Below are 26902 nucleotides of genomic sequence, written 5' to 3' on the forward strand. Positions count from 1 at the left end.
CAACAGGTGTCTTGAGGTTCCTTTTATGCCATCCTTCAGGAAAGTAACCTTCGTTCCTTACCTGGAAAGACTGTCATGAACCATGTGACCAAGCAAGGTATCAGGCTATTTATGCAATGGGGCTTATCAGCTTCAAAGTCAGTCTTCATTCCTTAGAGCTTTCTGGTGACATCTAGAGTCCTGGCATGTCTCTCTTTCAGACATGACATTCCAGTAAAGTTTTGGTTAATAAAACCACAATTGGAAACTGGCCTATGTCCTGAAGAAAACAGATTCTTATTGGATTTATGCAAACAAACACACTGCTCTGAGAACAACATACTTACTCATTAAGAGTTTTTAGATTCTGGAAGGATTAGATATGGAGAAAAATATAAATGCTATAACATTGCTTATCAAGATACAATTTACTAAACTGCTTTAAAATTTAAGTTTCCTTCTGTCTGGAAAAATAAAAAATCAGCAATACTTTCAATAATAGTTATAAAATCTATACAGTTATTTTTAGCTCATTCAGTTCTATAATCAAATTCTGTTTCTCCTGGTTTTTCTTGCTAGTATTTCTATAAATCCAGATACTCTATGGAGTTCTAATAATTTTCATCCAATTCAAGGGGATGATCTGAAAGTTTATTCTCAGAGATATGTAGCTTAAAGTAAATTAGAGTCCTTTCTATGGGTCCCTCAGATGAGGTAACATTTTCCCAAATGTATTATAACCAAACAGTGATTATTTATAAATGACAAGAAATTTAAAATGATAGTTATTGATTTGATTATAATGCAAATGACATGGAATCTTGTCCTGCAAAACACAGTATTCCAAAATATTATAACTAACTAGTGCTTGGTGCACGAATTCGTGCACAGTGAAAGGAAATTAATTAGAAGGTGGCCAACAGGGTGGAACTGGGTGAAATGGGCCAGACACACCCTAGAGCCAACCTCCCATGGTCCCTCCCCAGCCTGCCGCACCTGGGGCATCTGCAGAGTGATTAGGGTCCCTCTGACAGGTGGGGTCCCTCTGCCTGGCCTGCGGGGATTGGGCCAAAACTGGCTTTCTGACATCCCCCAAAGGGTCCTGGATTACCAGAGGGAAGTTCTTGGGTGATGCACCCTGGAATCGGGCTCCCTCCTCTCTGGTTCCCGGATGCATCACCCAAGAACCGTTACTACCAAGTCACCACAGCTCAGCATTTCCTGCATTGAGCTTCTGCCCCCTGGTGATCAGTACGCATCATAGCTACCAGTCAAAGCATCTGCCCCCTAATGGATATTGTGCGTCATAGCTACTAGTCAGACGGTCGCTTGGCCTTTTATATATATAGATAACAACTATTTATAAATGAAAGCATATCAGAATCTATTTAACATGCATATATATAAATAGAATATAATTATTATTTCCTTATTTGACAGAGCTTCCCATTCACCTTAAGTTTAAAATTTCCCTTTATAAGGAGAGAAAGCAAATCCTTGAGGCATTCCAGGGCCCACTGGAATGAGCTAAAGCCAATTCTAGGTCAAGAAAAGTTTCTTAGAACTTAAACCCTGGGAGGTAGTCAAATACATTAAACTAAAAGATTGTATATCATTATTATTATTATTATTAAACAGTATTAAATAATCTATTTATTTAAAGTAATCAAGTTCCTGATTAACATAACTATTTTAATAATTTATATATAAAACCTTTACTTCTTAGGCAAATACAGGTAAAGCCTTTTTTCTTTCCTCACTTTCAGTAATAGGCTTATTTTTTCAATGGAAAATATACTTACATTCTTAAGAAACATAACAGAGATAACGGAACTTTGACAGCTTTTAGGAGGCTGGAGAAAAGGTGAGTGTGTATGTTGGGATATAGAAGGTCCTGGGGTTTGTTCCTAGGACTACAGCAACTCCTGGGCCTCTAATGGCTTTAGTGTAAAAGTACAATTCTTTTTCTTTTACAAGAAGAGTGCCCTCCCCACCTGCTGCTGCCGCCTCTGCAGCCTGTTCAAGGGTACTTCTCCAGCTCCATGCCTCTAGGATAAATACTTGGGGAGTTTAAATGATTATTTCCCATATTTTTCTTTCTCAATATAATCCTTACATTATAGACAGACAGACAAGAACTCTCACTAAAAAATAAACAACAAAGAGACATAAAACAACAGTCAACAGAGACATGAAACCTTAGCTGAGAAACAATCCCCTCAAACTTGGAAATCCCCAGCAGGCTCCAATAACTTACTGTGCAGTTACTTTTGTTTTCTAGGTTTGCACCACTGTGTCTAGTTGTGTTCCTCCTCACATGGGGCTAACCAGCAGATCATGGGTGATGGATGAATGATTACTCTGACACACATTTCTGTGAAAGAGAGGGCTAAGGGGCTGCCTGGCTATGGGAACCAGACAGCCCTGTTCACCTGCCTCTTTACGATTTTATTGAAACAAAAGCTTGAACTAACATTAACTTTTAGATACTATCAGCAGGGTAAGCATCCTTGAGAAGACACATGCATCTGCAGTGTCCTTTAAGCAAGGGCATATAAATACTAGCACAAAGATTCCAGTAAACACCTGAGGGCTCAGACTTGTTTGGAAAAGTCAAGGCAGGGGCAGCCACCTTCAGCCAGCTCCTCCGGAGGTTCCAACCTTTTGGAATTTCCTCATTACAAACTTTCCAACCAAGTCCCATGCTTCCCCACAAGTTTTCTAATATTTTGTTGAGGATTTTTGCATCAATGCTCATTGGGATATTGACCTATAATTTTCTTGTTTGTAATGTCTTTTACTTGTTTTGGAATCAGAATAATGCTGGCCTCATAAAATAAGCTGGGAGCCTTTCCTTCTATTGAAATTTTTGGAATAGTTGAGAATAGGTGGTAATTCTTCTTTAAATGTTTGTTTGTTGGAGTTTTTGATTACTTAGTTTGATGAATGAAACCATGAGCTTGTTTTGTTTTGTTTTTTGAAAGATAAAGAAAATTGATATACCTAGAGCCTCATCAAGTAAAAAAGAGAGAGGACACAAATAAATAAAATCATAAATGAAAGAGATCAAGTGACAACTGACACCATAGAAATACAAAGATTTATAAGGAAATTCTACAAACAGTGATATGCCAACAAATTGGACAATCTAGAAGAAATTAAATTTCTACAGACATACCACATTGCAAGCCTGAATCAGGAAGAAACAAAATCTAAATAGACTAACAATTACTAACAAAAGCAAATTGGTTATCAAAAAATTTCCAATAAACAGCCCTGAACCAAGTGGCTTCATAGCAGAATTTTACATTAAAAAAAGAATTAACACTTATACTTCTCAAAATATTCCAAAAATTGAAAAGGAGAGAAGGCACTCAACCTCCTTATAGAAGGTCAGCATTACCTGATACTAAAACCAGACAGAGACACTATAAAAAAAAAAAAAGAAAATTATAGGACAATATTCCTGATGAATATACATACAAAATCCTCAACAAAATATTAGTAAACTGAATTCAGCAATACATTTAAAATATCATACAACATAATCCAGTGGGACTTATTCCTGGATTACAAAGTTGGTTCAATATATACAAATCAATTCACATAATAAGCCACAAAAATAAAATGAAGGATAAAAATCATAAGATCATATAAATAGATACAGAAAAGGCACCCCAAAAAAATCCCAAATCTCTTTATGATAAAAACTTACAGTAAAGTGGAAATACAGGGAATATACCTTAACATGATAAAGGCCATATATGACGTGCTATAAGCTTTTACTTTAAGATCAGGCACAAGACAAGGACGTGACCTATCTGTCACCACTTTTATTCAACATAATAATGGAAGCCATAACCACAGCAATCATACAATAAACAGAAATAAAAAGCATCAGAATTGGAAAGGAAGAAGTTAAAATGTCACTGTTTGTGGATGACATGATCCTATAGAGACAGAAACCTAAAGATTCTACAAAAAAACAAACAAACAAACAAAAAACCATTAGTACTATTGAAGGAATTCAGTATCAAGATAGAGAATTAAAATTCAGAAATTGGCTGCATTTTTATACACCAACTAGAGGCCCGGTGCATGAAATTTGTGCATAGAGGGGGGAGTCCCTCAGCCCAGCCTGCACCCTCTCCAATCCGGGACCCCGATTCAGCAGGGATGGGGCCTAAACTGGCAGTCAGACATCCCTCTTGCAATCTGGGACCACTGGCTCCTAACCGCTTGCCTGCCTGCTGGCCTGATCCCCCTAACTGCACTCCCCTCCCGGCCTGATCACCCAGCTGCTATCCCCTGCCAGCCTGATCCCCCTAACTGCTCTACCCTGCTGGCCTGATCCCCCTGTGCCGAGCCAGCTCAGCCAAAGGTTCAAAAGCCTGAGTGAGGGTGGTGAAGGATGGAGAAATGACAAACAAAGAGAATAAGCTGAGTCTAGGTGGATCTTCCTGTGCCTGGCTGAGGCCACAGAGAGAGAGATCCAGAGGCAAGCTGAGCCTTTATTTTATAGTCAGAGGTAAACAACATAGTGGTTACCAGAGTTACACTGTTCTTGTGAGTTTCACTTGTTTTTGGCAGCAGTTGCTGCACCTCCCTCAGCCCATTAGCTTCCCAGATAAGATCTAGGGAGCATCATAAGGTCAAGCCTAATTATGCTAAGAGGACTGTGCCCTCTAAGCTGGGACTTGTTTGTGACTTTGCCAATAGGTCAGTTCGAGGCTTAACCCTATAGCCGTGCCCTACACCTAACTGCTCTCCCCTGCCAGCCTGATCCCCCTAACTGTTCTCCTCTGCTGGCCTGATCACCCCTAACCACCTCTGCCTCGGCCCCACCACCATGGCTTTGTCCAGAAGGATGTTCGGTCTAATTAGCATATTACCCTTTTATTGGTATAGATAGAGGCCTGATGAACGGGTGGGGGCCAGCACATCCAGACTCAAATTCAGTGCTGTATCCCTGCCCTGCATGGGCATGGGATCTGGTCACAGAAAACAGTCTCCCCAAGGATGTGCACCTAGGCTCAAATTCAGCACAGTCTCCCCACCCACGGAGCCTGGTCGCGGGAAACAAACTTCCCGTGTCCAACACCAAGGCTCAAAGTCAGGCAGAGCTGCTAATAGAAAGCCCTATTGTGCAGCCCAGGTCTGGCAGTTCCTATGCCGCTGCCGCAGGGGCGGTGGAGGAGGGGGATTGGCTTTGTGACTCACAGAAATCTGCGACCGGGGTGCCTAGAGTCTTGGTGTCCCTGGGTCTGCAGCTGTGGTCACAGGTCTTCTACCAGAGTGGCTGTAGGGTTCCAGTTTGCTATGGAGACCAGACAGGGTGGTGGCAAGGCTAGGATCCTAGTCTCAAGCAGTTCTGTTCTTCAAGATGGCGTAGTCTCTGCACTGCTGGTGTCCTCCCCAGAGTGTTTGCGGCCACAGCGGGGTTTTGCCGTCTAAGACTGCCCGGATTGGCAGCCCCTTGAAAGACCTGCAGGATCTAACTGTCCCTATTTCACTCACACACACACCCACACACGTCCACACACTCCTCTATAACTCCCTCACTCTCACACACTCTCCCTCCCTACCTCCCTGCAGGTTGCCATCTTTCCGGATCTGTTCTATATCTCCTGTCATTATTTCTTTAAATAAGTTTTCAATATCTTGCTCTCTCTCTTCTCCTTCTGGCACCCCCATAATGCAAATGTTGGTAGGTTTCACTGTCAGCTGATTTCTCAGAAAAAAGTTTGTAGGCCATAAAAGAGTGGCAAGAATTATTCAAAGTGATGAATAGCAAGGACCTACAACCAAGATTATACTACCCAGTAAAGCTATCATTTAGAGTTGAAGGTCAGATAAAGAGCTTCACAGGCAAGAAAAAGCTAAAGGAGTTCATCACCACCAAACCAGTATTACATGAAATGTTGGAGGGTATTCTTAAAGAAGAGGAAGAAGAAGAAAAGAAAGATAAAAATATGAACAACAAAATGGCAATAAATACATATCTATCAGCAATTTAATCTAAAAATAAAAATAAACAAGAAATCTAATGAACAAAATAAACTGATGAATAAAATAGTATCTGAGGCATGGAACAGATTGACAAATCTCAGAGGGAAGGGGGGGGGAATTAACCAACAATTTTATATGCATTACCTAAGGACACAGACAAATAGGGTGGTGAAGGCCTGGGGTGGGGGCAATGGAGGGAAAGGGGGGGTGGCATCTATAATACTCTCAATAATAAATATTTTAAAAAGAGAAGAAGAAATATACTATGCTACCTGATATCCAACCATACTACAACTCTAGAGAAATCAAAACAGCATGGTACTGTAATAAAACTAAAACATACATCAGTGGACCAGAATAAAGAACCTAGAAATAAACCCACGCTTATATGGTCAATTAATCTATGACAAAGAAGGCAAGAATATTCAATGGTGTAAAGAGGGTCTCTTAAATAAACAGTGTTGGGAAACCTGGACAGATATATGCAAAAAAAGAAAGAGAAGAGAAAGAAAGAAAGAAAGAAAGAAAGAAAGAAAGAAAGAAAGAAAGAAAGAAAGAAAGAAAAGAAAAGAAAAGAAGGGGGGAGGGAGGGAGGGAAGAAGGAAGGAAGGAAGGAAGGAAGGAAGGAAGGAAGGAAGGAAGGAAAGAAGAAAAAGAAAGAAGAAAGAAAGAAAAGAAAGAAAGAAAGAAAAAAGAAGTGGGATGGGGGGAGGGGGGATGAAGGAAGAAGAATGAAGGAGGAAGGAAGGAATTACAAGGAAGCAATACCGCAAGCCACGCCCTACCATCATCACACAGCCCTACCCTCACAAACACCTCTTATTTGGCATAACCTACCCATTCTTACACCATATAGAATAAACTCAAATGCATTAAAGACTTAAATGTAAGACCTAAAACCATAAAACTTCTAGAAGAAAACATTGGCCATAAATTCTTTCTTTAAAAAAATATATTTTATTGATTTTTTACAGAGAGGAAGGGAGAGAGATAGAGAGTTAGAAACATCGATGAGAGAGAAACATCGACCAGCTGCCTCCTGCACATCTCCTACTGGGGATGTGCCCGCAACCCAAGTACATGCCCTTGACCAGAATCAAACCTGGGACCTTTCAGTCCACAGACCGACGCTCTATCCACTGAGCCAAACCGGTTTCAGCCATAAATTCTTTGACATCACTCTTAGAAATATTTTTAAAGATATTTCTCCTTGGGCAAGGGAAACAAAAGAGAAAAATAGACAAATGAGACTAGAACAAAGTAAAAACTTTTTATACAACAAAACTAAAAGATAACCTACTGATTGGAAGAATTGATTCGCCAATGATATATCTGATAAGGGGTTAATATCCAAATTTTATAAAGAATTTATACAACTTAACATCAAAAACAAATAATACGGCTTAAAAATGGGCAGAGGATTTGAATAGAAAATTTTTCAAATAGGATATGTATGGTCAATAGACATATGAAAAAGTGCTCAACCTTACTAATCATCAGGGAAATGCAAATTAAAACCAAATGAAATATCACCTCACACCTGTAAAAATGACTATCATCAATAAATCAACTAATAGCAAATGTTTTTTCATAGGTATCTTAATTTTTTTTTGTTGCAATGGTAAGTGGGAGTGTTTTTGTTGTTTCTCTTTCTGTGAGTTCATTATCCTATACTAGAGGCCCAGTGCACAAAATTTATGCACGGGGAGGTGGGGTGAGGGGAGGTGTGTGTGTCCCTCAACTCAGCCTGCACCCTCTCCAATCTGGGACCCCTCAAGGGATGTCTGATTGCCTGTCGAACATCCCTCTCACAATCCAGGATTGCTGGCTCCCAACCACTCGCCTGCCTGCCTGCCTGATTGCCCCTAATCACTGCTGCCTGCCAGCCTGATCACCCCATAACCACTCCTCTGCCAGCCTGATCAATACCTAACTGCTCCCCTGCCTGCCTGGACCCCCTATCTGCCCTCCCCTGCAGGCCTGGTCACACCTAACTTCCCTCCCTTGCCAGCCTGGTTGCCCCCAACTGCCCTCCCCTGCAGGCCTGAATCCCCCCAAACTGCCCTCCCCTGCAGGCCTGCATCCCCTCCAGTTGTCCTCCCCTGCAGGCCTGGTCACCCCCAACTGCCCTCCCCTGCTGGCCATCTTGTGTTCACATGGGGGCAGCCATCTTGTGCATTGGAGTGATGGTCAATTTGCATATTGCCTCTTTCTTATATAGGATAATAAAAGGGTAATATGCAAATTGTCCAAACAGTAGAACGACCAGTCGGTGAGGGGTGGAGCTAGCAAGCAGGCGGCGCCAGGACAGCCAAGGCAGGTGCCAGCGGGCAGAGGGAGGGGATGGCGATTGGGGGGCAGGGCAAATAGCAATATTAAAATATTTCTTCTAATTAATTCACTTTCAATGTGCCCAAATTCGTGCACCAGGCCACTAGTTGGTGTATAAAAAAAGCCATAGATTTCCAGGTGTTAATTTTGTATCCTGCTACGTTACTGAATTCATTTATTAAATCTAGTAGTTTTTTTCATGGATTCTTTAGGGTTTTCACTGTACAATAACATATCATCTGCGAATATTTTAGGTGATCTTAAGACTGCCGTCAGCTTTGTTTGGAATGCAATGAAGTATGATAGCGTAGAAAATGCATGGGCCAAATGCTGGGCTTTAATATTGGCAACGTCATTCATAGACTTAAAGAATTTTGTGGGAAATTGGCTTTATTTCTCTGTCTTAATTTTCCTCTCTCTCTTTTTCTATTCATCATCTATCCACCCATTCACAAATACATATAAATATAATTATAGGAAAGAGTTAAAATATTGAATAACTTTTATTGTGAGCGTAACACAATGTCTAAAATGTTGTGCTCAGTAAACAAATACTGGTTTTTTCTCCCTGACCCCCAATCCACCTGCAAAATACCTAAAGGGGAAAGTATAAATTTTAAGCAAAATACTTCATTTCAACTAATTATATTTGCTTCCAGATCTTTCCTGCTTTATTTCCTCTTTATCTATATAATAATTAAAAAGTATCTTATAACACTATTATTCATAATAGTCCAAAACTAGAAAATGTCCAAATGCCCATTAACTGATGAATGGATTAATAAAATATGGTATATTCATACAGTAGTATGCTATTCAGTAATAAAAGTATTGAAACATGCTACAACATGGATTCACATTAAAAACAGTATGCTAAGTAAAAGAAGCTATCACAAAAGACCACATATTGTATGATTCCATTTATGTAAAATGTCCAGAATAGGCAAATACATACAGACTAAAAGTAAGCTAGGGGTTACCAGGGACTGTGGAGGAAAGGAGAAATTAAGGGATTGATTGCTAAATGGGTATGGAATTCCTATTGAAGGTGATGAAAATATTCCAAAATTGATTAATGGGGAAAGTTGCATAACTCCATGAATATATTAAATACCATTGATTTGTTCACGTTAAGTTGGTGAATTATATGGTATATGAACTGTATCTTAAAGCTGCTATAAAACTAAAAGGACTGTGTAGGTGTAGTATGCTAAAGATAATGCTATTTATCTTAAGGATTTCTGCTACATATCCTTTGTTGCAAAGGAAGGTAGTATAGTAACAACTATTTAATTGCTTTAAAATTAAGTGTTGTAAATGCTGTTATTTCTTTTCCTCAATAATTATTCAAAATCTTCAGTTAGTGAAAGGAGAAAATGGCTTGTACAAAATTAAGCTTATTTAGTTAACAATGCTGAATTGTGTTGATAAATATAATTTCATCGTTTTAGGTCTTAAACCTAGTGCAGTCATATGTGACTCTTCGAGTCCCTCTGTATGTTTCCTACGTGTACCATTCCCCTGTTGGAGTAGGAGGTTGGCAGCATTTTGACTTGAAGTCAGAACTTCGTCTAACTTTCGTGTATGACACTGCCATCTTGTGGAATGATGGAATTGGCAGCCCACCAGAAGCTGAACTCAAAGGTGGGAAAATGTACCGATTTGAATTACTTAAGAGGATTTTTTATAGTAGCTAAAAGTCATAAAAGCCAACTTTTAGTGAATTTATTTTTATAGTCAACATTTTCTGATAATTTTATTTTTATCATGAAAATACTTTATTTTAAATAAATCTTATCAGTGCCTCAAGTTTTGTGTAATATGTGACTGTTAAATGTAATATCTATATTTCATGGACATTTAACTCTCATAGTCCACTTTAGGTGATTAATTATTTATATGTTACACAACACAATCTGTATATGTCCCTAGATTCCAGAAAAATGAATGTATCAAAAAAGAGGTATTATCAATTGAAAATTAAGAATTAACTCAAGAGAAGAAAGTTACACATTTTTGTTTCTGAAAATGGGAGTTGCATTTTAAAGTCCTGGGTTCTAATTTTGGCTCTACAGCTAATTAGTGGTGTGATCTTGAACATATTGCTTAACCTGTATGGCACTCAGTTTCTTCTGAAAGGTAGACTAGACTTCCAATATTCTTTTTATTTTAAAACTAGAGGCCCGATGCACGAAATTTGTGCAAGAGTAGGCCTTCACAGCTGTGGCAGCTGCCTCGATCCCTCCCTAGCTGCCGTGGCAGCTGCCTTGATCCCAAGGCTGCAGCCCCAGCTTCGTCCGGAAGGTCACCTGAAGGACATCCAGATGGTCATTTGGTTGATTTGCATATTATGCTTTTATTATTATAAATTCTATTATTCTTTGATACTTTAGCAGAATGTTTGGAATAATGTGGTAAGTGCCAATAATTATTGGGCCCATAAGCATCTATAAAATTTTGTCTCAATCTCCATGTCAGAATCATAATTCAAAATCCATAAGCATAAAGCTAATTAATCTATTAGTAGAATTAGTGCTATTTCTCTTTAAGCACATACCACTGTTCTAGTTTCATGTGTGTCTGAGCCTCATGCCTGAATTACTTTTTATGAGCCAAAGGGAAAATACTGTTGATAATACATCTCAAAATCTTCTCTTAAATAAATTAAAATTACCTGAAAGCCATGTGTGAGGTAATATGTTCATCCGGAACAATTATTCTAGATTATTTGATATATTTTAATTCCATGTTTTCTCTTCTGCCTCTCCTGTCACTCAAAGGGTGTTAACCCTTTGGCTAGAATGCTTAAAGATGAGGTAAATCTATCTGGCCAGTGTGATTCGGTTGGTTGAGTGTCATTCTGTGCACCAGGAGGTCTTCGGTTCAATTCCTGGTTGGGGCACATGCCCAAATGTGGGCTTGATCCTCAATATGGGGTATGCAAGAGGCAACAGATGATGTCTCTCCCTCATCAATCAGTGTCTCTCTCTCTCTCTCTCTCTCTCTCTCTCTCTCTCTCTCTCTCTCTCTCTTCCTCTCTCTGAAATCAATAAAAACATATTTTTTAAAAAAGATGAAGTGAATCTGAATTCATTTTTGGAAGAAATCCTGTACATTAGCATGCCTGATCATCAATATTGCTACTCTTGTATGTTACCCCATTGTAGGTTCTCTGTATCCAGCTAGCATGCGCATTGGTGAAGAGGGGTGCTTGGTTGTGAACTTCAAGACAGAAGCTAAATTCCATGGCTTGTTCGTGCTGTCACATCCTGGTAAGCCCCATTACTCATTAATAGCCACTCCCAATACCACAAGGGTAGGCTTTTCCATATTCACACATATTTCCATGCTTCCTTGTGGGCTTTGAAGTCCTTAATTTCAAATGAATTGCATGGATGCAATTATCTACATGAAGGATTGATAATTTTTTGGCTACATCTCATTATCTACAAAATCATCATTATCTATGTAGACTTTTAGGGAAAATACAAAATGATTAAAGTAAATGTAAAAGAAAACTCTATTGAGTTTATTAAAATAAAATTTTCCTTAAAGAGTATAGCAACAACAATCTCTTTTTCTACTTCAATTCCACTGTACAAAAATAAATGAATTATAAGTTATTTGTTCAGAAAGGACTTCTCTGTTCATAACTGTTTTATAGGTATGTAAGAAACCTTTATAATTGATCCAGAAGTATCACTTCACTGTTGTACTTAAGTTTCAGACATGTTACCTTTAATTATTGGCTATGTAATTTTACTAACTGATGGACTGTGATTTGAATATCAATAAGGTAGCAGTCACTAAAGTCCCATGTCAAAGCTTTTTTTTTTAATATAAAGGACATTTCATTAAAAAAATTTTCATGTGACTCTCTATATTACTAAAATGGTTTGCATATTTTCATGGTATGCCAAGTGATGCCAGATTGGTAGTGGAAAATAATTCACTCACTTTCTTCTATGTCCTTCTTTTTCTAGGTGGGAGCTCTAAACAAAGGAGAAAATAGGGCTGAAAATTAAGGAATAGAAAAAGTGTTCATTTATTTTTGATATTAAACTACAAGAAGTACAGAACAAAAAAAAATCATTTATCTTATTGTAATTGACAGTTCTGGAAAATAAGGATTTCCTAGCCTTTACAATTCCCATCCACATGTCTACCTTTCTAATAAATTGAATATTTGTTTAGACATGATTGCAGCCAATCTAATTACAATTTGATTCCATATGTAAGTTGGGTTTGCCCAGCTATGTGGATGCTAATAGACTGGGAAGTTCAGCTAATAGTTTTGGTGCACAATAAATGCACTCACATGAGGCTTTGTTGTACTGTTTTGCCTCTCTTGAAACTAGCCTTGAACTATTTGAGCATTTCTGCACAAGTATCTTTTGACAGAATTATACAATGGGAAAAAGCACTGAATTAAGAATCAGAAGGTACAAAACCTAGCTGTGTGATCTTGGGAGAGTTACACAGTTTCTCTATCTGCAAAATGAGAATATGAACCCTGCTATTTTGTAGGCTCATTATAAGAATAAAAGCAAATAATGTATCCTAAAATACTTGAAAACTCTAAACTGTTATGTACCCTTTAAACCACCATGGCATTATTGTAATTGGCACTTTTCTAGGATCCTTCACAAGATCAATGATCATGTCAGCTGATCATCCAGAACTGACTTTTTCCCTGCACCTAATAAGGAGTGAACCAACCTATAACCAGCCAGTCCAGCAATGGAGCTTTGTCTCTGATTTTGCAGTAAGTGACTAAGGCTCTTACTTCATTTTCCTTTTCTGTTACCTCTGATTGCACCTCAGATTTTTAAGTGCCTTCTCTTTTCCTCAAAGGTACGTGACTACTCAGGAACCTATACTATAAAACTGCTGCCGTGCACCACCCTATTGCATCAGAAGTATCACCTGCCTGTCACCTGCAACCCCAGAGAACCTGTCACCTTTGACCTTGACATCCGATTCCAGCAGGTATGTCTCATAGGATTATTTTCCTGTGACTTGTAGAATCCCACTATGTTATTTGTTTGGTTTACTTTTATCAGTTAAAAAAATTCACACAGTGATTTTAATTCCTATATCCTAGGGGGGAAAAGGAAGTCAGACATATAGGAAGTAGGAAGAGAATTGCCATTTATCAGTTGTTAGTTCAATATATAAAATCCATAATCTAAGAGTATGCAAGAGTTAATTTTTAATTATCTCTTCTTGGAGTTTGCTGCCTTAGAGATCTGAGAATTTTCCCTTGTTCTTCTGCATTTCTTTATCTTGTTCTTGACCTTTAAGAATAAATATTCTGTAGTTCATGCCACCTCAAAGTACCTAATTGCCATATATTAGAAGAAATGTGAAGGCACTTTTTGTCTAAGAATCAATACTAAATGTTTGCCTGCCACTGACCGTGATGTTTACAAGTCCCTTATATACCCCAATAAACCTATGGAAATGGGCTCAAGCAAAGTTATTTAGTCTCATTCAAAAACTGAATTAACCTCGTTAGTTTAGCCTTCTCAAAAAGGACAAAACCAATATTACAATTCCCTAAATTTATTTGGTTGGACCTGAAAATTACAATACTATGTTTAGTATTTTACATATCAGTGTACAGTAAATGTGTGTATCTGTGAATAATATGTTTGTGTACCATCAGAATAATCAACAACATATAATAGGGCTTTTACACTTGGTTTTAGGTCAGTGATCCAGTGGCGGCTGAGTTTAGCTTGAACACCCAAATGTACCTACTCTCCAAGAAGAGTCTCTGGTTGTCTGATGGATCCATGGGATTTGGGCATGAGAGTGATGTTGCTTTTGCAGAAGGTATCACTTTACAAATGAGGGGCCTGCTCTGTATGTTATACATTATATCTGTTGTGTTTTGCTTTATTAGAATTGTGTTGAGGAGAAAAATTGTAACCTCTTCTATGGTTTTGAGAATATAATTGGGTCTTTATCACTGTGGTAGGGCTGGGAGAGGGGGGTGTCACTGGAATTGGGTTTATGTTACTGAATGATTTTATTTTTGGAGAATTAATCTGTTTTTTCCTTACCTAAGTGGATTTTTTTTTCTTGAATGTATTTTCAAGTTTTACAAACTCAAATATTGCAGCTACATGAAGTTGTAAATGCCTCATGGGCCAGCATTGTGATTTTCTTGCCAAATATCTAGAACATGTGATAAGAGTTCAGTAATGACTGTGAAATAGATACTTGAATACCAGGGAATTTCCTTAAACCCTCTTTCACAATCAGATAAAGTTAATTCAGCTTTTTATTGATGTTTTTAGTGCTATTCTATAAAGTACTAGTCTGTATTGTACCAACTAACTTATTTATGTAAACTAGACTTTAACCACATGGAATATTATGGAGGTTAAGTTATAGGCCAAGACTTGAGATTATTCCACTACTGGCTAAATATGTGAAGGCCAATACATATTCAGTCACTTGTGGTCATTCTGCAAAGTGGTCATATATAAGGCATAGGAGTAAAATAGATCCTGAAGCTAATAGTGAAAGGTCTTCTGCATTTGATGCCATACTAAGATGAGAAGGAAATTCTCTCTGGTGTCATTATTGTCACAAATTGTTTGCAGTGTTACATAACAGAAATAACATTTCTGCATCTCTGTTTCAGGTGATATTATTTATGGTCGTGTTATGGTAGATCCTGTCCAGAATCTAGGTGATTCCTTTTACTGCAGTATTGAGAAGGTGTTTCTGTGCACTGGAGCTGATGGCTATGTTCCCAAGTACAGTCCAAAGAATGCAGAATATGGCTGCTTAGCTGATTCTACTTCACTCTTATATAGATTTAAAATTGTGGTAAGTGTGGACTTTAGTCAAGATAAAGTAAATGAATGCTGTACTTACCTCCTCCCATAACCACATCAAAATTAAAACTAAATTATAGAACAACCACCCTTGAGAACCACCTGAAGACTAGTTTAAAAAACTATTATAACTAAGAATATAAAGAAGAAGCCACATTGAGACTCATAGGAAGGATGGAAAAGCAAAATAGACTGATCCCACACCCATGTGTGGCTGTTAAGAATAGGGAAGGATACCTTGGTTGTACAGGTTCCCCCAGAGGAGCAAGGGATGCTATCCCCACACTGGGGTCACCAGCCCAGACCCCCAGTTTTGACAGTCGAAGTCCCCATGACATATGGCTATGAAAATCAGCAGGGTTTCCTTCCAGGTGAGACAGAGGATTGCTGTAGACCCTCTTAAGGTATCCCCTTAAAGGTCCTGAGCACAGACTCACTTGCTGACACTCATGCTACACTCCAGTGAAGAAACAGTAGATCAAAAATCACCAGGGATTTAGGGACATATGGTAATTGTGTAGCTTCACAGCAAGGGCTAGAGAAGCAAATCTGTTCAAGACTGAAATGCTGGCAGGCATCATTGTACCTTTGTTAAGCCCTTTATCCACACAGCCATCAGGTTCAGGGTGGCACCAAATCTGAGTCTCTAGTAACCTGCTAACACTTCTTGCCCCACCCTGGTGATTCCTTGAGACCCTACCCAACTGACACACCTGATTTGAACCTTTTTCAGCGGCTATTCGACAAAAATGGCTGGCCATGGCCCATGCTTCAAATGTTCCTAAAATCTCTCAAAGATCCACAAACTCCCAAAAGCAGAGGCTAGCCTGGGCATGTCCTATACCACTTATTAAATAGCCCCAAGCACAGTACTAGTGGCAGCCAGCCTCAGTTCACAACATAGCCTCTCCCAGGTGCCCCCACACATAGGACTGGCAGCAACAAATTACAGATCATTTTGTAACTCCTACCAGGTGGCCTGCACTGGCCACAGAAAATGGCTGATCTTGGCCTGTACCAGAGCCCCTCCCAAGAGTTCCCAGAACCAACACAGTAGCTAACTTCATGTCGTACCAGAGCACAACCCAATTAACTCCACAAATGACATACAGAAAGGGTGTACTAGACAGTCACCAGAGCCCTGCTAATGCGAATCTCATTCTGTGGGGTAAACCCCTGCACAACGATTCATCCACTGTATTCATGGCTAGTCTTACAGCCAGTCAGCCTGAGAGTCTATCTGACCCACTAATGTGCCAATAGCAATCAAAACTCAATTACAATAGGAGAGCATACACAACTCACAAAAGAGAGACCCTGAAGCACCCAGCTCAGGTGACCAGGCTGATTGTGCCACAGGACACCTACTGCATAAGGACACTCTGCCAAAAATGGGAGACATAGCAGATTTACCTAATACATAGAAACAAACACAGGGAAAGCAGCTGAAAAGAGACAAAGAAACATTTCCCAAATGAAAGAACAGGGCAAAATTTCAGGGGAAAAAAAAATGGAGACTAGCAAACTACTAAATACAAAATTCAAAACACTAATTATAAGGATGCACAATGAACTTAGGAAAGAATAATGAACTCAGTGAAAACTTATATAAGATAGAAATCATAAAAAAGAACCAGTCAGAAATAAAGAATATAACTGAAATGAAAAATACAGTAGATAGAATCAACAGCAGACTAGAAGAAACAGAAGATCAAATTAGCAATATGAGAAAAAAAAATAGTGGAAAACACTCAATTGGAACAGAAAAAGAAAAAAACGAGGGTACTTTTAGGAGCCTCTGGGACAACATAAAGTGTACTAACATTTGCATCAGAGAAGTACCAGAAGAGCAAGGGATTGAAATAAATCTGAAGAAACAATAATGGAAAGCTTTAACCTAGCAAATTAAATAGGCATACAAGTTCAGAAAGAGCAGAGAGTCCCAAGCAAAATAACCCACATAGAGCACACCATAATTAAAATGCAAAGATTAAAGACTAAAAGAATCTTAAAAGCAGCAAGAGAAAAGTAGCTCCCATAAGGCCGTCAGCTGAATTTTCAAAAGAAACTTTACAGGCCAGAATTAGTGGGGTGATCATATTTTAAGGTATAGAAAAGTTGAATCACTATATTGTACACCTGAAACTAACATAATGAATATAATATTGTATACCAACTGTACTTAAATAAAAATATTTTAAATGGCCAGAGGATCTGAATAGATACTTCTGCAAAGAGGACCTACAAATGGCCATTAGATATATAAAAATATGTTCAAAGTCACTAATTATCAGAGAAATTAAAATTAAAACCACAATGAGATACTGCCTCACACTTGTCAGAATGGCTATCATCAATAAATCAACTAACAAGTGTTGGCGAGGATGTGGAGAAACAGAAAAACTCATATACACAGAATACAAACTGATAGTTGCCAGATGGAAGGGCAGTTGAGGGGCTGGGTGAAAAAGTGAGGGGATCAAGATGTGCCAATTGGCAGTTACAAAATAGTCAGAGGGATATAATATACAGCATAGGGAACATAGTCAATAATATTACAGTATTATTGTCAGGTGGGTACTACACTTATGGGGGAAATCACTTTGTAAGTTATATAAATACTAAAGGCCCAGTGCACAAATTCATCCACAGGTGGGTCCCTTGGTTTGGCTAGCAATCGGGGCCAATCGGGGCCATGGGAGCTTAGCCTGGAAGAGGGGCCGTGAGAGGTTAGCCTGCCCGGGGCGGGGAAGGCCACAGGAGGTTGGCTGGCCAGGGGAAAGGGCCACAGGAGGTTGGCTGTGGGAGCACACTGACCACCAGGGGGAAGCTCCTACATTGAGCATCTGTTCCCTGGTGGTCAGTGTGCATCATAGCAACCAGTCAACTGGTTGTTCTGTCACTTAGGCATTTATATATATAGATCTAACCATTCTGCTGTACACCTGAAACTAATATAATGTTGAATATCAACTATAATTAAAATGACTTTATTTATTTATTTGTTTATTTATTTATTTATTTTTATTGTCTAAAGTTTTACATATGCCTCCTTTCCCTCCAATTGACACATCCCCCCAGACATTCTCACCCGGGCAAGCCCCCACCACACCAGTGCCTGTGTCCATTGCTTATGCTAATATGCATGCATACAAGTACTTTGGTTGCTCTCTAACAATCCCCTACCATTTGTCTCTAAATCCATTCTTGTTCTTCAAATTATGTTGATCATTATATCCCACATATGAGTGAGATCATGTGACATTTATCTTTCTCCTACTGGCTTCTTTTGTTTAGCATAATGCTCTCCAGTTCCATCCATGCTGTTGCAAATGGTAAAGTTTCTTCTTTTTTATAGCAGCATAGCATTTCATTGTGTAGATGTACCAGTTTTTTAATCCACTCATCTTCTGATGGGCACTTGGGCTATTTCAAAATCTTACCTATTGTAAATTGTGCTGCTATGAACATAGGGGTGCATATATCCTTTCTTATTGGTGTTTCTGGTTTCTTGGGATATACTCCTAGAAGTGGGATCACTGGGTCAAATGGGAGTTCCATTTTTGACTTTTTGAGGAAACTCCATACTGTCTTCCACAGTGGCTGTACCAGTCTGCATTCCCACCAGCAGTGCACAAGGGTTCCTTTTTCTCCACATCCTCGCCAGCACTTGTCGTTTGTTGATTTGTTGATGATAGCCATTCTGACGGGTGGTACTTCATTGTAATTTTGATTTGCATCTCTCAGATGATTACTAACTTTGAGCATGTTTTCATATGTCTCTGGACCTTCTGTATGTCCTCTTTCAAAGTGTCTATTTAGATCCTTTGCCCATTTTTTTGATTGGATCATTTATCTTCCTTTGGTTAAGTTGTATGAGTGCTCTGAAAATTGTGGAGATTAAACCCTTATCAGAAATATCATTGGTAAATATGTTCTCTCATGCAATGGGTTTTCTTGTTGTTTTGTTGATGGTTTATTTTGCTGGGAAGAAGTTTTTTATTTTGATGTAGTCCCATTTGTTTATTTTCTCCTTAATCTCCATTGCTTTAGGACAGTGATGGTGAACCTTTTGAGCTCAGCGTGTCAGCACTTTGAAAAACCCTAACTTAACTCTGGTGCCGTGTCACATATAGAAGTTTTTTGATATTTGCAACCATAGTAAAACAAAGACTTATATTTTTGATATTTATTTTATATATTTAAATGCCATTTAACAAAGAAAAATCAACCAAAAAAATGAGTTTGCGTGTCACCTCTGACACGCGCGTCATAGGTTTGCCATCACTGCCCTAGGAGCTATGTCTGTAAAGATATTGCTACGACATATGTCTGCTATTTTGCTGCCTATGGAGTCCTGTAGGATTTTTATGGTTTCCCATCTTACATTTAAGTCCTTTAGCCATTTCAAGTTTGTTTTTGTATATGGTGTAAGTTGGTGATCTAGTTTCATTTTTATTTTTTTTTTGCGTGTATCTGACCGAATTTCCCAGCACCATTTATTGAAGAGACTGTCTTGTCTTGTCTCCTTTGTCAAATATTAATTAAGCATAATGGCTTGGGTCGATTTCTGGGTTCTCTGTTCTGTTCCATTGGTCTATAGAGCTGTTCTTGCGCCAGTACCAGGCAGTTTTGAGAACCGTGGTTCCTCTGTGTCATAAGCCACAACCCTGTTTTTAAGCAGGCGGGATCTCTCTGCTCCCTTTGTTTATCAGCCTGCCTTTAGTTGTATTTACACAAGAGTCAGTTTCTGATACAACCCCTGGGTTGCAGTGTTTCTGTATTGATATCCAGGGCTAAAAGGCCCCTCTACTTAGTGTTTAGATTTTGCTTTCCCTGCCGCACTTAATACTGGGTTGGAGGGACAGACTGCCCCAGAGCTGGTTTCCTGTTTGTCTCTCCCCATTCTGATCCCCAGTTTCCACAAAAACAACTTTCCCCTGCAGTCTCAGTGAGTGTTTTTAATTGGAAGATCCTATGTATTGGACTTAGCAACCAAAGCAAGGAGTTAAAAAGGAAAAAAGCCAAAGGAAGCGCGCAAACTCTTTTCCCCCGGCGCTGTGCAGCCAGTATAGAACTTCAGGATTCCTTTCTGGGCCCAGCCCAACTGTGGGCTAATATCTAGAGTCCCCCTCTGCCAGCAGCCCTGTGGTCCCCCTTCCACATTCAAGGGCTACACTGACCCCAATGGCTGCAGATTTTGTGGGGCACAGTCTTCTTCTGAGACTCTAGTCCCCACTACATACATTTCTCCCTCCAGCCTCGATCCCAGATCTCACCTTTCTCTAGGCCAGCGGTTCTCAACCTGTGGGTCGCGACCCCTTTGGGGATCGAACAACCGTTTCACAGGGGTCGCCTAAGACCATCGGAAAACACATATATAATTACATATTGTTTTTGTGATTAATCACTATGCTTTAATTATGTTCAATTTGTAACAATGAAAATACATCCTGCATATCAGATATTTACATTACGATTCATAACAGTAGCAAAATTACAGTTATGAAGTAGCAACAAAAATAATTGTATGGTTGGGGGTCACCACAACATGAGGAACTGTATTAAAGGGTCGCGGCATTAGGAAGGTAGAGAACTACGGCTCTAGGCCTGTGGTCGGCTAACCGCGGCTCGTGAGCCACATACGGCTCTTTGGCCCCTTGAGTGTGGCTCTTCCACAAAATACCACATGCGGGTGCACATGTACAGTGCGATTGAAACTTCGTGGCCCATGCGCAGAAGTCGGTATTTTGTGGAAGAGCCATACTCAAGGGGCCAAAGAGTCGAATGTGGCTCAGGAGCCGCAGTTTGCTGACCACTGCTCTAGGAGATATCTGACCTTTCTGTCCGTGGATTGCCTCACCAACTGTGTCTAATTCACCAATTCTGGGTGGGTGTTGTTTGATTCAGCTGTTCCTTTTATCTGCTCTCTGAGAAGGTGCAGGGCCCATCCACATATTCAGCGTCACTTTGTCTCTCACTGTACAGACTTTTTAAGTACCTGTGGTCGGGGAGGCTGGAGTCCCGGTGTTCATCGGTTTGCAGCTGAGGCAGCTGGTCCCTGGGCATTCTGTTGTAGGATCCTGGGAGGTATCTGAGGTCTCCCTGGTTGAATGTAAGGCTGGGCTTCCAATCATAGCCACTTTCCCCTTCAAGGTGGTGCAGTCTCTGCCAAAACTACATTTTTTTCATTAGAGTAAGTGCTTTGACCCAAACAATGAACTAGGTACATATTCAAAGTTAAGCATTTTTGTCTTATGTTTTAATATAATAGCATCTTTTCAAATGAAACTAAATTGTGACATAAAATGGTAATTTGTACTTGTACAAAATTAATAGGAAAACATTCTAAGCTTGCATGATTTGGCATTTTCTACAGCAATCCTTATTTTTCTTATTTCTTAAAGGACAAAGCTCAGCCAGAGACACAAGCCACCAGTTTTGGAAATATTCTGTTTAATGCCAAACTGGCAGCAGATGACCCTGAAGCTACTCTTTTAGTGAATCAGCCTGGATCAGATGGATTTAAGGTGGACTCAACACCACTCTTTCAGGTGGGCCAATACCAAGTTCTCTTACAATAGCTATGTAACCACATGCAAGTTACTTAATATTAAATGCCTCAGATGTCTCATTTGTAAATACAGTAATAATAATATGTCATTTGATTTGTGTGAACATTGAGTAATGCATGTAAACCACAACCAACCATACTGCACACATGGGTGAGCATTTAATTAACACTAGCAATTATTTTTATTACTGTATTATTATTTTTAAGTCAATTTTTACTAAAGATCCTTATTCAGCCCAGAATAAATCTAAGTCTGATGGGTGGGAACTCTGCTTTCCTTATGCAAAATTTTCTTTCTGTTGACTTTTCATGGCCATTTTTGTGTGAACTGCTGGACTCAGACAAACAATGTGCACAGCACATAAATCTCTACTCTCAAAAACTTTATAAACCAAGATAAAGAATTATAACCTAGAGACAGACAGTAAAAACAGACACAGGTGATCATAACTACACTGAGCAGATAAGTAAGACAAATTCAGAGATGTGTTCACATTTTGAATCCTTGGGACTTTTAGGATATTTACAAAAAATTGTTCAGACAGAATGGGTCGGAGAAATGTGTTATCCTTATTCAAACTGAAGAGAGAATCTTAAGGAAATACATTTTGTTATTCTGAAGTAGAAGTATATATTTTTGTTTCTGTTATTACTGTTAACTCTGGAAGCATTTGACCTCTTCTAAATCCTAAAGGCTTCAAAGGACCATCAGAAAACCCTTCTTATCAAGTTCTGGAAAAGCAGAAAACTTGTCTATAGTCTTATATGTAAATATGCAGCAGAACATACTAGAAAAGAGGTCCAAAAGGTCTGAGTTCTAGTCCTGCCTCTTCCACTTACTAGTTGAGTAACATTGGGCAAGTTACTGAACTGCTACGTATTCTTAGTCAGTCAGACTGATACCTAAGGCTCTTCACAGCTCTGACATCCTATGACTACAAGTTATAGATTACCAATACTTGCCAGCACATGCTCCCTTAATTGTCGAAAACAATACTTTAGAGTGTTACAGAAAGCCTTGCACATACTGCACATACAGCAATAGTAAGTATATTAATTTTGCACACTAAATTAAATTAGCATTTATTATTACAGCCATAATTTCTCTTGCAAATAGTCATGAATTAAGTTGGCATAGTTACAATTTTCTAACAAACAGTGTTGTGTTTTTTAGGTTGCTCTGGGCCGAGAATGGTACATACACACGATCTACACAGTAAGATCAAAAGACAACTCCAACAGGGGCATTGGCAAAAGAAGTGTGGAGTACCACTACCACTCTATAGTAAGTCCAGGAAAGCCCCAGCCAACTACCAAGAGCAGGAAGAAGAGGAAGATCAGGAGCACACTCCCACTGGTATGGGCAATTGGGGCTAAAAACAGCCGGGGAACAAACATCCAGCACATTTCCCTGGACCGAACCAACAAGAAGCAGGACCCCAAAGGAAGAGTTCCTCCTGACAGCATCCTCCCCTGGGAGCACAACAGTCCCATCTCTGAGGTCAGCCTGGTCATGGTCATGGGAGGCATCACAGTGGGATTACTCACTCTTGGCCTCATTGCTATTGCAGCAGTGATATGCAAGAGCAAGAGGAGTGCCAGGAGGAAGGATGCTCCAAAGGGCTCAGGCAGCAGCGAGCCCATGATGTCCCCACATAGCTACCACAGCGATAGCTCTGAGGTTTGATGGCCATGGGTGCAATTCAACATTTTCCTCAAGTGCCTCAGACTTAAAAAAACAGAAATCCAAATGCTTCTATAAATGGCAGAGAATTGGGAACTTCTGTGACGAAGCTGCTTAGAGGACCTGACTGTGCTAATAAACTTTGATTTGAATTCTGTCTACTGTGTTATGCATCAAAGGAAAAATTCAGACCACAAAACACATTTTTCCTCTTGACTAGAAAGCAGCAACAATGTATTCACATATACCCAGAGCTATAAATGGACAGCAAAGAATGTACTTCTCATTTTAAGCATTTTCGCTACACAATGGAGATGAACTTATTCAAAGGTGCTGATAGACTCTCTGAGCCATTTCAGAGGCATCTACTGTATGAACTTTGAAGGTGCAAGTATCACATTGGTTATATAACATTTTATTACTAGAAATATTATAATTGGTAGTCTGAGAAAATAATGCACATTGTTTATTATGACAAGTTTTCTAGTAAGTGAAGACAGCATAGAATTATGACCAAGGGTAACTCAACCCACAAATCACCTTTTATACTACTTGGGAGGGAATAGAAGGAAAAATAAAGGGAAAGTAAATCACTAATTTGGATTTGAATTGTTTCTCATCCTCATCAGACCCTCCTTGTTTAATTTCCTTATTTAATTTTTAATTAAACTGAAGAATATGTTAAGTCTAGAAGGAATTGTTGAAGAGAGACTGCTCTGTTTTGGTAGAAAGTGAGAAAGAGTAGAGTTCTTGCATGATCATATACCTAATTGGTGCTCAATATTTGTAGAAAATGAGAGTGTTGGTGACATTTTGACAGCAAAGAAGTGCCATAGAGTTAGATTCACATTTACAAGACAATGTTCTCTAAGAACTGAGCCTAGGTGTTTTCAGCATTGAACCCACAAGTGATAATGAGAAACATCGTTATCTGAAAGAAGAAAGTGGTGTTTTTTAACATCATATGTTTAACCAAAGTTCTTATTATACATACTTTATAGAATAAAAAAAAACATTTTATCAGATAATAGTACATTAGTTTAAACCTCAGAGTAGCATAATCACATGACCATGTCCAGAATTTGAATTGGCCATAGGACTTTATATTACTTTCTAATCAGCATCTGCTCTAAACCCTGGAAATCTCTGCAACTGTCACTCCAGAGTTCTTGGGGGTGTCCAGCATCATCCATCATATTCTTCTTATATCCAAAAGGAAAGTATCATTCTTTGGCATCTCTAGTTGAATAACTGATGCATTGTGGTCCTCTCTGTACCTAAAAATATAATTTGTAACACTGCTTAGTGTGTTAAAAACCGAAGAACTTGATTGAATGAACTTACTTGGCAAGCCTCCCATTGCCTTTCTGAAAAATGTGCTTTCACCAAATAGCAAAAATCTTGGTTTGAAATGAAAAATGTCAGCAGTTTTACCACCAATCCTTGAAAAGCTAGTAAATGTATTGCAAGCAAAAGTAAGATCAGTGGGGAAAGAACCGTACCTGAAAACTAACCTTTCAGTGTTGCCTGGAATCCCCTTTCACTTGCAGCCGTAACCTGGCCACAGTGGACATCCTGGTGGAATGAAGATAATTAGAAGACCAATCTTTCTCCAGGTCATAGAGGCGCATTTGTCTGGTATCTGTGAACACACCAAACATCTCTTGCTTGAAAGAAAAAGAAGCTACAGTGGTACTGGGAGAGAGGTAAAAAGTATCTAATACTTGCCTCTCTTCTTTTGGGCAGTCTCTTCACATTCAAAGTCTTTTTAAAGAACAGATTTTCAACCAGCAATTTTCAACCAGTGTGTTGGGGCAAGCACACTGGTGGGCTGCAAGAATTTTAAAAACATTAAATGTCTGACTATTTAGTCATGGGCACTAACCTCTTTTCCTTTAGATTATCAAATAAAAAATAACAACAGCCAACACAACAATAGCCATCCAGTGGGAATAAATCTAAATTATATTTATTTTTTGTCAGAATGGCAAAAAATAAATTTTTTGGGGGGGATGCATAATTTTAGTATTAGTTTATATGTGCCATGAGATGAAAAAGCTTGATAAATTGCTAGAGTAGTGTATAGTCTCCTTCCATTGGGTAATTTACAAATAGCACCTACCACTCAACGATCCCCCAAAGGACTTTGATAAATAGAAAGTACTATATAGCTCAAGAGTTTGCTCATCAAATAAATATTAATAATTTCTCAATTATCCAGTTTTCTTTTGCTTTGCCTTTTGACAGATGATTAGCTACTTCTCTGGTTATCTTATAGCTTGTATGGGAATATCTGGGTTAAGCAGCTTCAAATAGTTCATGGACTTGGTACTATTTAGCACTGGGTTCAATTTATGTAGACTGTTAAGGCAAGTATTCTCAATTGACTTGTTATTTTAGTAGTTAAGATGCTCAGGGCCTGACTACCATGCAATCCTGGAGAGGGGCGGGTGGTAGGGGGTCTCTGTCACTAAATATAGTAATCAGTGAAGCATCACTACAAGAAGTCTGTTTTAAACTTTTGGGCCAAGTTACTTTTATGCCAAATTTCACTCTACAATGAGTTGTTCTAATGAGACTACTGTATATGAATTAGAGAGCTTATAAAATACAAAATGTGTCTATGCTTTACAAACAAAGAGAATGTTTCTCTCTGCATCATTTTCTTAATATCTATATACTTAATGTGTGATTTAACATACATTAATCATAAAAACTCTTTTTAGTGGAAAAAAGTATCAGACAAAATGCTTCATTACTCAATAGAACAGACCCTTATTTTCTTTTTTAAACTTTATTTTTCAATTACAGTTTACATTCAATATTATTTTATATGAGTTTCAAACTATAGCATAGTGGCCCTAGCCGGTTTGGCTCAGTGGATAGAGCATTGGCCTGCAGACTGAGGGGTCCCGGGTTCGAGTCCAGTCAAGTGTATGTACCTTGGTTGTGGGCACATCCCCAGTAGGTGGTATGCAGGAGGCAGCTGATCGATGTTTCTCTCTCACCGATGTTTATAAGTCTATCTCTCTCCCTTCCTCTCTGTAAAAAATCAATAAAATATATTTTTTTAAAAACTATAGCATAGTGGTTAGACAATCTTTACAAAGTGATCTCTCGGACACTTCCAGTACACATGGCACCATACTTAGTTATTATAATACTAGAGGCCCGGTGCATGGATTCATGCATGGGTGGGGCCCCTCAGCCCGGCCTGCGCCCTCTCGCAATCAGGTACCCCTCGGGTAGATGTTGGACTGCCAGTTTTTGCCCGATACCTGCAGGCCAACCCCTGAGGGATGTAGCAGTGCTGAAGCGCAGGCAGCTGGGGAGGAGCCCCAGCTGGGCCAGGCACAACTCCGCTGCCACTCATCCCAGCCCCATTGCACCTGCCCCCGCCCCGCTGTGTTTGTAAAGCTTCTGGCTGAGCAACACTCCCACTGTGGGGCACACTGACAACCAGGGGGTAGCTCC

The 26902-nt window shown here is 39.1% G+C and overlaps 1 protein-coding gene across 1 annotated transcript in view; it reads left to right on the plus strand.

Annotated features, from left to right (window-relative positions):
• FREM2 (FRAS1 related extracellular matrix 2) overlaps nt 1–26301 on the plus strand; it is a 328691-nt gene extending 302390 nt beyond the window's left edge. The window contains exons 17-24 of the mRNA XM_036299332.1: nt 9771–9963; nt 11487–11591; nt 12957–13084; nt 13174–13308; nt 14031–14157; nt 14975–15162; nt 21578–21724; nt 22919–26301. Coding sequence (XP_036155225.1) covers nt 9771–9963; nt 11487–11591; nt 12957–13084; nt 13174–13308; nt 14031–14157; nt 14975–15162; nt 21578–21724; nt 22919–23431 — 1536 coding nt within the window. The 3' untranslated portion in view covers nt 23432–26301. The remainder of the gene's footprint in view (nt 1–9770; nt 9964–11486; nt 11592–12956; nt 13085–13173; nt 13309–14030; nt 14158–14974; nt 15163–21577; nt 21725–22918) is intronic.
• The last annotated feature ends 601 nt before the right edge of the window (nt 26302–26902 follow it).

This window comes from Myotis myotis, unplaced genomic scaffold (genome assembly GCF_014108235.1).
Source record: "Myotis myotis isolate mMyoMyo1 unplaced genomic scaffold, mMyoMyo1.p scaffold_m19_p_3, whole genome shotgun sequence".
Classification (NCBI taxonomy): Eukaryota; Metazoa; Chordata; class Mammalia; order Chiroptera; family Vespertilionidae; genus Myotis; species Myotis myotis.